General features: G+C 38.9%; 1 protein-coding gene across 4 annotated transcripts in view; it reads left to right on the top strand.

Annotated features, from left to right (window-relative positions):
• The window catches only part of patj (PATJ crumbs cell polarity complex component), a 355,365-nt gene that overhangs the window by 233,511 nt on the left and 108,746 nt on the right, over positions 1–13,108 (top strand). For all 4 annotated transcript variants that reach the window (XM_067990267.1, XM_067990266.1, XM_067990265.1 and 1 more), the window contains one exon: positions 2,786–2,855. In XM_067990267.1, coding sequence (XP_067846368.1) covers positions 2,786–2,855 — 70 coding nt within the window. The remainder of the gene's footprint in view (positions 1–2,785; positions 2,856–13,108) is intronic.

The following is a 13,108-nucleotide window of genomic DNA, read 5'->3' as shown; positions in this document are numbered from 1 at the left end:
TGTATCTAGTAAACAAATATCCTGTTCAGTGTTGTATTTGCGCAGTGATAAAGTCAATGCTAATTTTCTTGTTGCATTACAAAAATATCAATTACTGCAAGATATATAATTTGAGTTCATGTTAAATTACTTTTATTAGTTAATTAATTTTATTTTATATTGATTTATTTTTTCTGACTCATCTTTCTTTCCATCAGTGATATTAGAAGTCAACAGATTTATCACTGCTATCACTCCATCTGTCCAGTACTAACATTAACTCTTCATTTCAGTAATTTAAGGAAGCTGCATCAGATTTCAATCAAACTGAATAAATGTCCCAGCTATGTTAAGATTTTTTTAAATGGGCATGGCTAGAGCTGATCACATGCCCCATTTGCACTTCTGTAAGATGTGAGGTACACACAATCTTTAAAAACATTTTGGGATATTCACCAAATTTAACAAATGATTTCATTTAATCAGTCTCTGGATTCTTATAAAGCTTAATCATGTTAGGATCCAACTACTGACATTGTATTGAATAAACACTTAGTTTAAATAAAACCTTCTGCTATTCTCTTCAATTTTCTCCAGTCTCTTTCTCTCTCCATTTTATCTATTTATCGTTTTGATATTACTTTTATTTTAAATCTAGTATCTCCTGTTGTAACCTTTTATATTGTTTCTTTTTTAAAAGAAAGAACTTGCATTTATATAACATCTTATCATGTCTCTCAGAAATATCACAAAGCTCATCGCATAGGATGAATTACATTGCACAATTACTGTTGTTACATGGATTAATGTCGCAGCCATTCCATGCACAAAAACATCTCACTGTTTTTGGTGATGTTGTTTGAGAGAGGAACATTAACCAGGACACTGGGAGAACTCCTTGCTCTTCACATGATGCTGTGGGATCTTAAAATCCACTTAAACTACTAGGACAGGTGGACAGGAAACTCAGTTTAACATCTTATCTGAAGAATAGCACTTCTGACAATGTAGCACACTATCAGTACTGTGCTGGTGTCCGTATAGATTATATACTCAAATCCTGGAATGGGGCTTGAAAGTTTAAACACTGTTCTTGTTTCCCAGGGCCTCCAGAGTCCCAAAGGAGGTGGAATGTATGTCATTCAAAATTAGCTCTAACTGGCTGAAAACTAACTATAAAAGGCCGAGGACTTGAATGGTTTGACCTGATAATATCTGTAGTGTGACCAGACCAATTTTTGACATGTTTTCTGGTAGTAATAGTGCAGCATTTGATTGAGTTAACTTATCACCAATTCCAGCTTTACAGTCATGCCCCAAGAGGATAACGTATCGGCAACACTGTGAGGGATAATGACAAGCTTTGTTGACTTGTGATTTTGAAGTTGTGCAGTTTATTTAGTTTTAATCAAATGCCATTAAATCAAGTGCACTGGTTACACCAGTAGTTGCAATAGTGACCATTAGGCCATCAGGACTGCAAAGTTTTAACATTGCATCAGTGCTTAAATTACACTCCCAGATGCACAATGCATATCCTTTGTAAAGATGTGATTGTTCTTTTACACAGAACTTTTGAGAAGTCACCGTACCATTTGACACTGAATTAGATATTCTTGTTTAATTTCTAATTCATAGTTGACAAAGTACAGTATTAAATAGAAAAGCAAAACTGTAGAATATACTTTAATAATGGAATACATATGGAGGCTACTTTTGTTGATTTTTTTGTTAACGTGTAAGAAAAAAAGCGCAGTTAGTTTGTTGCTGAAATTGGTCAGTAGGTTGCATCAGTGCACTGTAGGCTCTGAAACTATTGGTTATTGCCACTCTATTCACATGACCTACAGTAATAGTTATACTGCTATACATTTTTCTTCCCCTTTCAATTTTCTACCTTCCTCTTGTGAAGGCATACTGACTCTGATTCGGGTATGGTTCCACAGGCTCCAGCAGCCCGCTATCTTGTGTGAAGCCTCTATTATACTAGCGCTCATTTAATTTGGATTCCAGGAGACCAATATCCATTGTTGGCTCCCAGACTTTACATTACTAAATGTGGCTGCTTTTTCTTGCCGGCACAAAATACTGGGTCTATAATTGTGTCACTAAGATAAAAGAGATGGATTTAGTTATGTAACGGCAGGAGGCCTCAGGCCTTACATCCTGCAATCTGAGCTAAGAGAGTGTCAGTATAAAACCGGCTCAAGTAGCCATTCAAAATGTCTGAGGCTACTGAGTGACTATCAGCATCTATTGAATATTGAGGCTTATGACATAACTATACCAGTATGTACAGCCATGTCAATAAATGTATGATGCTGCAAACGCCAAGGCAGCAAATTATACATCTGTAGCACATTGTAAACCCGTGTAAAATTCTGGGGAAAAGACTTTGACATCCCCATATATATTGTACAGCTTGTGACATCTTGTCTGCAATATTTTTATGTGAAGGTTTTTGATCATTACTCTGATTTCTGCTTTAAACATCAGAATATTTTTGAAAGATTAATGGAGAATATTAGCGTATGCCAAGTTCTTACACATTACGTACTTAAGTCCCATATCTGCAGATTTTTAAGACAGATCTACCATTCAATTCTTCATTTAGATGCATCAGTTGGATGTTAAAAAAAAATGACCAGAATGAGACATTATCAGCCACACCTGCTTATTGAAAATTTGAACTCTAATAGTACTTTTTACTAAAAATTAAAGTGAAAGATGTTTGACAGATGTTTATGAATATTTCTTTTTAATTTTCTTTAAGAATTATATTTCTGAATTATTTTCTTTAATGCAGGAATGAAGATGCTGTTAATCAAATGGCAGTTACTCCTTTTCCTATACCATCCAATTCCCATTCTAGTGAGGTAAGGACTTGGATCTGATCACACTTCATTCTATTCTTTTGCGATTCGGGTGGTTTGAAAGCCCACTAACCTACTGTGCTAATGAGGCAGTTCTTTCAATAAAGGTTTATTGTCAAACATTCAATATATAAACAGCGATTACTTAATGAGCTAAACTTTGTTTGTGAGACAGCTCCAGAACCATACTAGTTAAGGAAGCAGTACTTTGTAATTGGTCAAATGGAACCTTTGTGATATTTAACTGGAAAATCTAACAAAATAATGATTTATTTTTATAAACACATTTGGTACACACTCAAAGGCATCAAGAGAGCAGTGTTTATTTAGCAGTATCTCCTTAGCTGTTGATACCAAAATGCAAAATAGACGCTGTAGATGTGAAACCAATACACATACGAATATATATACAAAAATGACGGACAGGAAATGCCCAGCTGGTCCATCAAGCCTGTCCCATGCAGTCATGTTACAATTAAGCTTCATGACCCAGAATATCCCTACCCACAAGCAGCCATGTAATCTTCTGAGAGAGGCAAAAAAACAGATTTAAAAGCTTGTAGGTCAATTCAGGGGAAAAAAGAATTCTGGGAAATTCTTTTCCAACCCCCAAACGCAATCAAAATGAGTTCCAAGTGACCATGAGGTATATCGCCCAACATCCCACCTACTATTTGTCTGCAGCAATATCAGTCTCCTCCAGAAAGGCGTCCACTCCCTTTTAAATGTTTGAAGCAAAACTGCACAAACCAGCAAGTTGTTCCATAGATCAATGGCTGTCTGTGAAAAGAAATACCTCCTAACATCTAACCTAGTTCTATGCTTACATAACTTATACCCCCTGGTCCTCTTTAACCTATCTAATTCAAAAAGCCTATCCATATGGTTCAAATCTATTCCTTTCATTATTTTAAAGAGCTGAATGAAATCGCCTCAAAATTCACGCTGTTCTGGAGTAAACAGTCCCATCTCCCTAAACCTATCGTGGTTTCTGGGTTTCTTAAAGTGGGTATCAATCTAGTGGTCCTCCTCTGAAGCTTTTCCAGCAATTTCTTCAACTCAAGCAGATAACGGTTAATGCTAGTTCCCATCATCATAGAATCTTACAGCACAGAAGGAGGCCAATCAGCCCATCGTGCCTGTCCTGGTTCTTTGAAAGAGCTGTCCAATTTAGCCCCACACCCCAGCTTTCTCCCATTAACCCTGCAAATTAGACCTCTTCAAGTACATGTCCAATTGCCTTTTGAAAGTTCCTTTGGAATCTGCTTCCATCACCCTTTCAGGTAATGTGTTCCAGATCTTAACAACCCTCTGTGAAAAAAATTCTTCTCATTTCCCCTCGAGTTCTTGTGCCAATTATTTTAAATCCATGACTTGTGGTTACTGACCCACTTGCCAGAGGAAACAGTTTCTCCCTATTTGCTCTATCAAAACCCCTCATTATTTTGAATACCTCTATTAAATCTCCCCTTAACCTTCTCTGCTCTAAGGAGAACAACCCCAGCTTCTCCAGTCTCTCCACAAACCTGAAGTCCCTCATCCCTGGTATCATCCTGGTAAACCTACTCTGTACCCTCTTCATGGCCTTTACATTCTTCCTAAAGTGTGGTGCCCAGAATTGTACACAGTACTCCAGCTGAGGCCTAACCAGTGATTTGTAAAGGTTTAGCATGACTTCTGTGTTTTTGTATTCAATGCCCCTATTTATAAAGCCAAGCATTTCATTCGCTTTCTTAACCACCTTATCAACTTGCCCTGCCACCTTCAAAGATTTGTCAATATGCGCCCCCCTCAAAATAGCATCATTTAGATTATATTGCCTCTCCATGTTGTTCCTCCCAAAGTGTATCACTTCACACTTATCCATATTAAATTGCATCTGCCATGTGTCTGCCCGTTTCACCAGTCTGTCTATGTCCTCCTAAAGTTTGCTATTATCCTCCTCACTATTTACTACATTGCCAAGTTTTGTACCATACGCAAACTTCAAAATTATACTCTCTATACCCAAGTCCACGTCATTTTTTATATGTAACAAGAAAAGCAATGGTCCTAATACCGATCCCTGGGGAGCCCCACTGCATACCGCTGTCCAGTCAGAAAAACATTCGATTCACCACTACTCTCTGCCTCCTATCAGCCAATTGCGTAGCCAAGTTACCACCATCCCTTTAATCCCATCTGCTTCTATTTTCCGAATAAGTTTGATATGTGGTACTTTATACTGCCAATATTTACCAATATTAATGACCAGTGTATGTTTGCTTTAAACCACTTGGTCAAATGTAACTTTTGGACATTTCCTGTAAAACTCCGGATTAAGTACCGTTAGCAAAGGAACTGAAAAATAAAGTAGTTTGCCCTGTCTGTCTTGATTTTGTTAAAGATCCAATTACTCTAGAATTCAAGGCCAACGTCAGTATGGTTTTATTTAACAGTATTGGAAAACAGTTGAAGGAAATATCTCCTGGCCAAATTGTAGGAAAATATTTTTTTCAAATCATCCTCAAGCCCAGCCAATTGCAATTCAACGTGGTAAAAACTAAATATGTATCCATTCCAGAAAGAGGAGAGCTTCCTGTTGTTAGCAGTGCAATGCAAAATGAAGGCTAATTTGTAAAAATTACCAAACTGATTTATGCAGCTTGTGCAGTGCTGTAAAATCTCAAACATAACCCAACTACACTCACGAAAGAAGATCTACAAAGTACAAAATTTCCACATGTACATAACCACCAAAAAGCATGTATTTTTTTTAAAAAAGAAGCACCATGAAAAGCACTCAGCAAACTTGTTTTCTTTTGTTTACAAACTCAAGCTTCATAAGATTAAAGGATTTGGTATCCTAGATAAAATTTGGAGGTGAATAAGGACATAGTTGAGAGACGCTAATTAGGGAAGTGTTATTAGGCTGTGAAGTACTCCAAAGAACTTAGCTGGGATTCCTACTGTTTCTGATCGACATAATATCGTAGGTACAGCACAGGAGGAGGCCATACGCCCAATCGTGCCTGTGCCGGCTGTTTGAAAGAGCTATCCAATTAGTCCCATTCCCCTGCTCTTTCCCCATAGCTCTGTAATTTTTTTCCCTTCAAGTATTTATCTAATTCCCTTTTGAAAGTTACTATTGAATCTGCTTCCACCACCCTTTCAGGCAGTGAATTCCAGATCATTACAACTCGCTGGGTTAAAAAAAATGTTTCCTCGTGTCGCCTCTGGCTCTTTTGCCGATCACCTTAAATCTGTGTCCTCTGGTTACCGACCCTTCTGCCACTGAGACAGTTTCTCCTTATTTACTCTTATCAAAACCATTAATGATTTTGAACAAATCTCCCCTTAACCTTCTCTGTTCTAAGGAGAACAACCCCAGCTTCTCCAGTCTCTCCACATAACTGAAGTCCCTCATCCCTGGTACCATTCTAGTAAATCATTTCTGTACCATCTCTAAGGCCTTGAAATATTTCCTAAAAAGTGTGGGGCCCAGGATTGTACACAATACGCCAGCTCGGCCTAACCAGTATTTAATATAACTTCCTTGCTTTTGTGCTCTATACCTCTTTTAATAAATGTAAACAATTTTACAACACCAAGTTATAGTCCAGCAATTTTATTTTAAATTCACAAGCTTTCGGAGGCTACCTCCTTCCTCAGGTGAACGATGCGGAAATGAAGTCCTCGAAATGAAGTCGCATTTATAATTCACAGAACAATGCTGGTGATAACAGACAGTTTTTTCAACTGCCCGTTGCCAAGGCAATCAGTGTGCAGACAGACAGGTGTTACCTGCCAGGTCTCAGAATATACAAATCACCAAAAAAAACAACAAACAAAACATGATGTAGCCACATCATGACTACCATCTTTTAATAAAGCCCAGGATCCCATATGCTTTTTTGACATCCTTCTCAACTTGTCCTGCCACCTTCAAAAATTTGTGAACATACACCCGCAGGCCTCTCTGTCCCTGCACTCCCTTTAAAATTGCACCGTTTAGTTTATATTGCCTCTCCTCATTCTTCCTACCAAAATGTATCACTTCACACTTTTCTGCGTTAAATTGCATCTGCCATGTGTCTGCTCAATTCTCTAGTCTGTCTATTTCCTCCTGAAGTGGAAGTATGAGATCATAGCTGTTAATGAAACATGGCTTAAAGAAGGGCAGGACTAGCTGCTCAACATTCCTGGTTACAGAGTTTACAGACAAGATAGAGAGGGGGATAAAGAAGGAGTGGGGGTCGCAATATTGGTTAAAGAAACAATTACAGCTGTGAGGATGGATGATCTGTTAGAAAGATCATCAAATGAGGCCTTATGGGTTGAGCTAAAGAACAAAAAAGGGGCAATCACACTGCTGGGAGTGTACGATAGACCCCCAAACAGTCAGAGGGAGGTAGAAGAGCAAATATGTAGGCAAATTTCTGAGAAGTGCAAAAACAATAGGGCAATAATAGTAGGGGATTTCGACTGCCCTAATATTAACTGGGATACAGTCAGTGTAAAAAGTATGGAGGGCGCAGAATTTTTAAAATGTATTCAGGAGAACTTTTTTAGCCAGTACGTAGCAAGCCCAACAAGAGAGGGGGCAGTTCTGGACTTAGTTTTAGGGAATGAAGCTGGGCAGGTGGAAGGGGAGAGCATTTTGGTGGTAGTGATCATAAATCAGTTAGATTTAGCATAGTTATGGAAAAGGACAAAGACAGATCAGAAGTAAAAGTTCTCAATTGGGGAAAGGCCAATTTTACTAAGCTGAGATGTTATTTAGCATAAGTTGTCTGGAAACAGCTACTTGAAGGTAAATCAGTGACAGAGCAGTGGGAGGCATTCAAGAAGGAGATAGTGAAGGTTCAGTGCAAATATGTTCCCACAAAGGAAAAGGGTGGGACTCTCAAATCTAGAGCCCTCTGGATGTCAAGGAGCATACAGGGTAAGATAAGGCAAAAAAAGGGAAGCTTATGCTCGATACCAAGAGCTCAATTCTGCAGAAAGCATAGAGGAGTATAGAAAGTGTAGGGGTGAAATTAGAAAGGAAATTAGGAAAGCAAAGAGAGGACATGAAAATATATTGCCAAGTAAAATCAAGGAAAACCCAAAGATGTTTTTTGATATATATCAATGTCCTAGAATTGGGTATAGAGGGTATAATTTCAAAGTTTGCTGATGACACGAAACTCAGATATGTAGTGAACAATGTGGAGGATAGTAACAGATTTCATAGAAATTCACAGCACAGATGGAGGCCATTTGGCCCATCGTGTCTGTGCCGGCCAAAAAAGAGCCATCCAGCCTAATCCCACTTTCCAGCACTTGGTCCATAGCCCTGTAGGTTACGGCACTTCAAGTGCACATCCAAGTACTTTCTAAATGAATTGAGGGTTTCTGCCTCTACCACCCTTTCAGGCAGTGAGTTCCAGAACCCTACCGCCCTCTGGGTGAAAAAATTTCTCCTCAGCTTCCCTCTAATCCTTCTAACAATTACTTTTAAATCTATATCCCCTGTTCACTCACCCGTCTGCTAAGGGAAATAGGTCCTCCCTATCCACTCTATCTAGTCCTGTCATAATTTTTATACCTCAATTAAATCTTTACTCAGCCTCCTTTGTTCCAAAGAAAACAACTCCAGCCTATCCAATCTTTTGATGTGGAGATGCCGGTGATGGACTGGGGTGGACAAATGTAAGGAGTCTTACAACACCAGGTTATAGTCCAACAGATTTATTTAAAATCACAAGCTTTCGGAGGCTTCCTCCTTCGTCAGGTGACTCACCTGACGAAGGAGGAAGCCTCCGAAAGCTTGTGATTTTAAATAAATCTGTGGACTATAACCTGATGTTGTAAGACTCCTTACATTTATCCAATCTTTTCTCATAGCTAAAATTCTCCAGCCCTGGCAACATCCTCGTAAATCTCCTCTGCACCCTCTCAAGTGCAATCACATCTTTCCTGTAATGTGGTGACCAGAACTGTGTGGCTTACTCAAGCTGTGTCCTAACCAATGTTTTATACAGTTCTAACATAACCTCCCTGCTTATATATTCTATGCCTTGGCTAATAAAGGAAAGTATCCCGTATGCCTTTTTAACCACCTGATCTACTTGTCCTGCTACCTTCAGGGATCTGTGGACATGCAGTCCAAGGTCCCTTTGTTCCCCTACACCTCTCAGTATCCTCCCATTTATAGTGTATTCCCTTGCCTTGTTTGCCCTCCCCAAATGCAATACCTCACACTTCTCTGGATTGAATTCCATTTGCCACTTTTCTGCCCACCTGACCAGTCCATTGATATCTTCCTGCAGTCTACAGCTTTCCTCCTCACTATCAACCACACGGCCCATTTTTGTATCATCTGCAAACTTCTTGATCAAGCCCCCCATATTCAAGTCCAAATCATACCACAAAAAGCAAGGGACATAGTACTGAGCCTTGCGGAAGCCCACTGGAAACAGCCTTCTAGTCACAAAAACACCCGTCAACCATTACCCTTTGCTTCCTGCCACTGAGCCAATTTTGAATCCAACTAGCCACTTTCCTTTGGATCCTATGGGCTTTTACTTTTTTGACCAGTCTGCCGTGTGGGATCTTGTCAAAAGCTTTGCTAAAATCCATGTTCACTACATCAAACGCGTTACCCTCATTGACCCTCCTTGTTATTGAATATTAAATATAATTTGAAAAGTTAACTAAATATAAATAGTTTGTAGTTAATCCATAATGTGTGCTAGAAATGAAATGAGATTTGCTTTAAACTTAATGATCAAATTTGATTGTGCAATGGCAAAAATGTAATCAAATGCACTCTGGATTTATTCTTGCTTTTCTGACAGGTTGTCATCATTACTCAAATGAAACTAATATAAGCTATCCTAGTAAAAGTCTGCTGTTAGTGTGATCAGCAAATACTAGAACTCCAATGACAGCAGGAATGATTCTAAAATGGAGAGCCTATTATTTTCTGAGTCTAATCAGCCTCTTTCTCTATCTTGATATAAAAAAGTATCTATTTTCAAAGGTTTGTTGCATTATTCTTAGGAATTTGTTCATATGCTCATATTGCTATTTAATGTTTTCATGGAATTCTTCCATATGGTATTACAGATCCAATTTCTGACCACTTATTGATAACCATATTAGGATGCAATGACTCTCTATCAGGAGTAATCATTATTCTGTTCACAGGTACTTATGGCTCTTGTGAACCTCTGATCTGGACTGAATCCAGTCCAGACCTGAATTTCCCAGTCTTTAAAGTTGTGAAACAACCTGAGTTCTCAATACTCTTAACTGCTGTGCCCAAGCCCCCTGCAGTCACTCTTGCATGATTTCGCTATGACATCTATGGCATGCTGAGTTTCAATTCCCAGTCAGCCGCCTGGTTGCTGCTGCCTATTCTAATGAGCTATTACTAAAAATAATCATATGGAGTTGTGTTATGGTTGATATGAGAAAGCAGCCCTTGAGAAAGTCACAACTTATGTTTGTGGCCTTTGACCAAAACCTGTTCTGGATCATTTTTTATATTTTGTCCTACTTAGTTCTTGTCCTTCATGGAGCTATATTATGTTTTGGAGGAGTGGTGGGGAATTGGGGAAGAATTGTTTTGATAGATCCATTAGCAGCACTTGTGATACCACCGGATGTAGTATTCACTTTGGTTGACATCTGTTACTTTTTTCTGATGTTGCATGAGGTGACTAACAACTCAAGTAGTTTTATTAGTTTGTTCTTTTAGCTTTTATGTCAAACTCAGTTGCTAAATGCTACATGATACGATATTCAGCAATACAGACAAGGAAGATCCAAGGTTTGATCCCTGTTCTATGCTACATTAGCTAATATCAGCTGGGGTTGTGGTATGGTGCTACAATTGGCATCAGTGCCCTTGGAACAAGAGGGGAAAAACCAGCTAAATTTCAATTTCTGACCATTATGGTCCCTGCTTGAAACTGAGGAAAGACTACTGAAGAAAATAAAAGCAGAGCCTGTGATGATGGTCCATGAAGGCCTCTATTAATCACTACAGAAGATATCATAGAATCATAAAAAGGTCACAGCACGTAAGGAAGCCATTCGGCCCATCGAGTCCGTGCCGGCTCTATGCAAGAGCAATCCAGCTAGAACCACTCCCCTGCCCTTTCCCCGTAGCCCTGCAATTTTTTTTCTTTCATGTACTTATCCAGTTCAATATATCTAAGCATTACTTTGAAACTTAACAATAGAGGATGTAAACTAATGTTCTCAGGACATACTTCTGGGGTTTGGTAAAGGAAGTAAGTTTACTATGAAAAACAGAAGTTGCAATCAACTGGTGTAATAATAAGGAGGCCATTTTCATAGTCACTGAGACTGTTCCTAGGATACAAGAGAATGATTCAAAATAGACAAGATGCACCTTAAAAGAGCAGGAACCACAAGACTAGCAAGGCACTTTGAGGCAGACATTGTGAACGATCACAATTTCAGGTTTTTGCCCTACATATTTTCTCAAGTTCAACATCACTGGTCACTCCCATAAGGAGACTTCACCTCACATGATCCAGAGTGCACCTTTTTCTGCCCAATATTTAGTTAAATGATAGCATGACCCAAAGGTTGCATCAGAGGAACCTTACCCTGAAATATGACACGAACTACCATGTGAATTCTCCTCTTTTCACAGAAGGCAGACTGAAATAGTGCTTTACAAGGCAATTATAAACCATCACACATAAAACACATAAATGAACATTTCTCAACTATGAAAAATAAGAAGATGCAATTTAATTGCTCATTAAACATGAGCTAACTTCTCCAGCTAAACTTTCCAAAGCTAAGGAAGTGCAGAGTTTTAAAACAGTTTTTTGCTGTTGCTGCAAGAGGACAAATCACCCTTGCCTGGGAGAGAGAGGGGAAGAGCAAGAGCACCTCTTGGAACTGTCACACCCGCCCCCCCCACCCCCCACCCCGCTTAAGTTGATGAGATCGGGCCTCAGTCCATCAAGCTGTAAATCACAGTTACTACCCTGAGGTGAATGCTTCCCCTATTTTGCATGAAAAGAAGGCTCCCAGACCTTAGCTTAATCTGCTTGTTATATGAATGGAGTGGAATGACCCCGAGACCCTCGGGTGTTGCAAGGAGTCATCTTCTCATAATGATACACAATGTTTGGGATATGGCCAGTAATATCACGGAGGTGCGGTCATTCAGGTTATGCAGGCTGTTGATCAAGTTGGCATGCCTTTCTTTTATCCAGTACTGCTTAAAGCATTAAAATTGTGATTGGGGTGTTTCCAAAGGATCATTCAGTATTAAAGTCAGTCAGGCCTTCACATATCACATTTGTGCCATCAGATTTACTGTCATAACCTCTTTTGCGAATTGGACCCCTCACGTGCACTCATCCTCTGACAAGATGAAGCATTTGCACCAGATGTAAATGTAAGGGCACAGGCAAGTGACCGCAGACACTTCTGGTACAGTCTTGCCTGGCATTTCCTTGTTGGATCTCTTCCTCTTCTTCCTAAAAGCATAAATATAAGTAGATTCTCATACAGAAACCAAATAGGCCACTCTTGTTGTCATTGGCAAAAAATGATTGCACCACAATAACAGCAATGTTTCTTGATCATCTAAGTCAGAACATCCGGCTTATTGAACATCCATATCACTACTGAATTCCCTGATTGAAATAATGTCCCAGGTTCATTACACGCAAATACACACACACTGGCACACATACACACAAAGGCTTGTAATATAATGCTTTCAGAACCAATTTAAGTTTTTGTATAGGTCGGTTATACTAGACATTTTGCATTGATAAAAAGTGGCTTTGGCTTTGTATTGACATAAAATTTGCAATATAAATCCTGTCTGAAGTTGCACAAATTGAATTTAGACAAACAGCAAGTAACCACTTCAAGGAGATAGCATCACATCACTTTGAATTTGCATCAATTGTAGCATAACAGTAACTGGTACAAAATGAAGTTTAAATCTTTTAATGTTAGTAAACAGCTGACTGTCCTATTACATTTTGATAAAATTTAACTGGATGCTGGTCAGCAGAGCTCTTCACATATATGTAATCATACATGAGCAAAGTTTTGTTTCACCTGGCCTGAAAGCAATGTGGAGCTGGCAATATAACACTGGTCTGCTGATCCCCCATCACTATACATATACCAGTCTCAAATACAAACATATGAAAGCTTAGATTATTCAGACAATGTTGGTTAACTGCAGTCCAACACATTTTCTTTCCAGTATTTTTAGCACTTGA

The sequence above is a fragment of the Heptranchias perlo genome, chromosome 9, assembly GCF_035084215.1.
Source record: "Heptranchias perlo isolate sHepPer1 chromosome 9, sHepPer1.hap1, whole genome shotgun sequence".
NCBI lineage: Eukaryota > Metazoa > Chordata > Chondrichthyes > Hexanchiformes > Hexanchidae > Heptranchias > Heptranchias perlo.
Note: the sequence above shows the minus strand (reverse complement) of the source record. Positions and strands in the feature narration are given on the sequence as shown.